At 36.2% G+C, this 3,892-nt stretch overlaps 1 protein-coding gene across 1 annotated transcript; it reads left to right on the top strand.

Annotated features, from left to right (window-relative positions):
- Positions 1-1,115: 1,115 nt before the first annotated feature.
- LOC106870610 (histone-lysine N-methyltransferase SETMAR-like) lies at positions 1,116-3,325 on the top strand. The gene is made up of 2 exons (XM_014916740.1): positions 1,116-1,359; positions 3,237-3,325. The coding sequence occupies exons 1-2, from the start codon at positions 1,116-1,118 to the stop codon at positions 3,323-3,325; spliced, it is 333 nt and encodes a 110-aa protein (XP_014772226.1).
- Positions 3,326-3,892: the final 567 nt, after the last annotated feature.

Genomic DNA, 3,892 nt, shown 5'->3' with positions numbered 1-3,892 from the left:
ACTTCTAATGAAAAGCTTTTACTAAAACAAATATCATTCCCTGCAGCTTGAATTTTGCAAAATTCTTGATATTTCTTATCTACAAGATATTTTTTCTTCTAGCTAACAATGGTTTTGAATAATGCAAACGAAACAATTGTAAACCAGAAAGAAAGACATGATGAAATACTAATAAAACGAAGTTTTCACTATATTCTTCATCGTAAATGAGAACTGTTGAATTATTTTGTTAATTGGTTCATTCTACAGAATGAACTTATACACGATAATGGGACATCCAAGCCCAGAGTGTTAATAAAGACAACAGCAGAAGAAAACATTTCTTGAAAAGAACTTCAATAGGAAAGCCATTCTGGGATTGAATGACTGGATGTACGCGTGAGTACGTGGCCTTGAATGCATAGTAGACACAGTGTCATGTTCTTTTCTTTCTTTTTTAATTGGATGCAATGTAATCTACAGGGCAAATTCTGCTTATAGCATTAATGTGAAAGTCATCTTACAGTGAAGTACACAGGTAACTGGCTGAAGCTGAGTGTGCAAATTTTACGTACACACACACACACACACATACATACATACATACATACATACATATGTAAAACTTTCCAAAAATTTAGCACATAAATTCATATGCATGCATCTAGACATAAACACGCATCCATAAAACAAACATACAAATCTGCACATACACTAACACCAAATACTGCACACACACACACATATGCACAAATACCTAGATGATGTTGATAAAAGTTCCAATGAAGGAGCCTTGAATCTATGTTAGAGTCCGGCTCTTTCTCTATGGACAAGAAATACAGAAATGAAACTGATTGATAACATACATACATACACATACGCATATACATATATCTGCGTTCACGTCTGCGGGAATGATTATACGTTGTATGCGTTTACATATACCTAAGTATATATAACCGCAAATACAAACAAATATGTACATACATATGTTATCAGGTGATTAAGAACGAAATGTTTGATTTTCTTGGACAATTCTTTGTTTCACAACATTGAAGAGTTACATCATCACTTTTCGAAACGCAATTTATGGTGTCTGATTATATTATATCTTGTAAATCAATTTTTATGAACCCATGGGTAGATCAAAAATTCGTGTTGTTTATGAATATGAGTTCCGTCGTGGAACCCAGACAGCTCGAAGCCTCAATGAGGTGTTTGGTGAAGATGTGGCGAATGAGCGCACTGTGAGTCGACGGTTTGAGAAGTTCCGGTCTGGTGACTATAATCTTGAAAATCAGCCTTGTAGTAGACCTGAGACCAACGTGGATAATGATGAGTTGGAAACTGTAGTGGCAGCGGATACATCTCAAACTACGCGTGAGTTAGCAGCAACGTTTGATGTTTCGATTCCAACTGTATTGGACCATCTGAAACAAATCAGCAAGGTAAAGCTGGATAAGTGGGTACCACACGAACTGAACGAGCATCAAAGACACATCGTCTTGAAACTGGCTGTTCTTTGCTGTCACGGCATAAAAGCGAACCATTTGTGCATTATATTGTTACGTGTGATGAATAATGGATATTTTTCAACAATAGCAAGCGTTCTGAAAAGTGGTTGGATAGAGACGAAGTGCCAAAGCACAATCCCAAAAAGAATATTTACCAAAAAAATGTAATGGCGTCTCTTTAGTGGTCCTGCGCTGCTGTCATCCACTACAGCTTCATAAAACCTGGTAAGTCAATTACAGCGGATGTATACATCAACCAATTGGATGAAATGATGAGTGAATTTGCAATTAAACAACCGAGATTGGTCAATAGAGACAAGCCAATTATATTGCAAGACATTGCTCGACCACATGTTGGACAAAGAACGCTACTCGAGTTACAGGAACTGAGCTTGGAATTTCTCTGTCATCCACCATATTTGCCAGACCTTGCACCAACTGACTGTCACGTTTCCCAGGCATTAGACAACATTTTGCAAGGAAAAAACTTCAAATCTGAAGACGATGGAAAAACAGCTTTACGTGATTTCATCACCTCTAGCACTCCAGAATTTTTCGCCTCCGGCGTAAATAGGCTACCGATTAAATAGCAAAGTGGTATTGATAATTTAGGTGCATATTTTGATTAACTGCATTGCTTTTTATCGAGATAAAATAAGATAAGCTTTCAGTTCAGAATCGGATATTTCATTCTTAATGACCTAAATACATATTTGCACACATATTACAAAAGAACATCGCGGTAAAAACAAAGTTTGAGAAATATTTTATTAAATTAACAATTCAAAGGATGAAAGAGGAAACTTCTCAGTGATTCGGACATTACTCCTTTACCAGAAAAAAGCAATGAAAAATAGAAGCACAGAAAAAGTGAGAAAGGGAAAATAGTGAAGGACATCCAACCATAGAAACTCTGCCAAAGCAGACATTAGAGCACGATGCAATTGTCGAATCATGTCACACCGTTCAACCCATGCCAGCATGGAAGATAGAGATCAAGAAGATGATATATATAGATAAGTAGAGTTAGAGGTTGGAATAACCGCCTAAGGGATAATAATATCCGTTCTTACTACCAGTATCAATTACCTATGTTAATCCTGACCATGGGTATGCAAGCACATTATGCTCATAGTCTACAGGTAATAACGAAATAAACAAGAGTTTATCAGGAATCAAATTTAAAATACGCAGGAACTAGAGAAAATGTTGATCAACAAACAAACATATTAACAAACATCGCTTGATTATTTTTTAATACAAACAACTTAACATTGCTTACGGCCATTTCATCTATCAATGTAAGTCGGTGCCCCCAAAGAAAATTCCGAAAATAATATTCCTCACCTTTATAGCACATCCGATCTAGTACATGGAACTTCATCAGAGTGAATACAAATACATAAAATAAAAGAAGGGAAGGGGAAAGAAAAGGGCCTCGAGATGAAGGAAATAAGGCTCAATAAATTAGAATCAAACCATTTTGCAGTGCAAAATGATGGGCAAAAGAGTAAACTAGCAAATAAACTAGAAGAATAATTGGTGGGTTTATCTCTTTTTATAGGTGAACAGAGTGTATAAATAATAGTAAAATAAAACTAGTGCTTAAGTAAAACAGGAATCAACAATAAGTCTAGAAAAAGTATACTACATGTGGTTTCGTAAATAGAGCTAATTGATATTCATCCAAAAACCATACCCGTAAAGTTTTTACAATAGTGTACTTGCTGAAATATTCTACAGACCGACCACCTGTTGTCCGTAATGGAATTGACCAAAGTCCAGCCATCTCTACAATTGGTCAGTTACACTTAAAACCAAGGGTAACCTAAGACCTTTACAAGGGTAGACGTAAATAAAGAAGTAAATAAACCAGTAAATAAAAGGTGTGGAGGAGAAGACTATGCCATAAGTGACACTAGGCCGCTTATATCCTTCTACACCATCTCAACATAAAATATAATAAATACTAGCGACCATACGACAATTAGCATAAGGAGTGACTACTGTTAGAGGAGGTGGTTGCTAGTGCATTTACCTTCGAATTATATTGCGAAATCTAACATCTTGAATACATCACCCCTAACATCTGGCCACCTAACTCCCCAGACTGCAACTCCCTTGATTATTATGTGTGGGGCGCGGTCCGGCGAAAGACCAATAAACTCCTTGTAACACCAATGATGAACTGTTGGCAAGGATTATGGCGGCATTCAACAACTTAAATAAGAAGGCCTTCCAGAAAAGTTGCAGGAGATTACGAAATCGTCTGGAGGCCGTGGTTGAACCAATGGCGATTTTATTGAATAAATTGACTCTTTAGTATTTTAAGATATTTCTTTGTAATTTTGGTAAATATATCTTAAAATGAGATGTCGGTGTTATTTGCGTAATTTAGA

Source organism: Octopus bimaculoides, chromosome 5, assembly GCF_001194135.2.
Source record: "Octopus bimaculoides isolate UCB-OBI-ISO-001 chromosome 5, ASM119413v2, whole genome shotgun sequence".
NCBI lineage: Eukaryota > Metazoa > Mollusca > Cephalopoda > Octopoda > Octopodidae > Octopus > Octopus bimaculoides.
Note: the sequence above shows the minus strand (reverse complement) of the source record. Positions and strands in the feature narration are given on the sequence as shown.

What these genes read in the sequence shown, in the direction of transcription:
- LOC106870610 (XM_014916740.1), top strand. Translation starts at nt 1,116, where the DNA reads ATGGGTAGATCAAAAATTCGTGTTGTTTATGAATATGAGTTCCGTCGT. An exon ending in GGATACATCTCAAACTACGC is followed by an intron (nt 1,360 to 3,236) that starts GTGAGTTAGCAG and finishes AATATTCTACAG; the next exon opens with ACCGACCACCTGTTGTCCGT.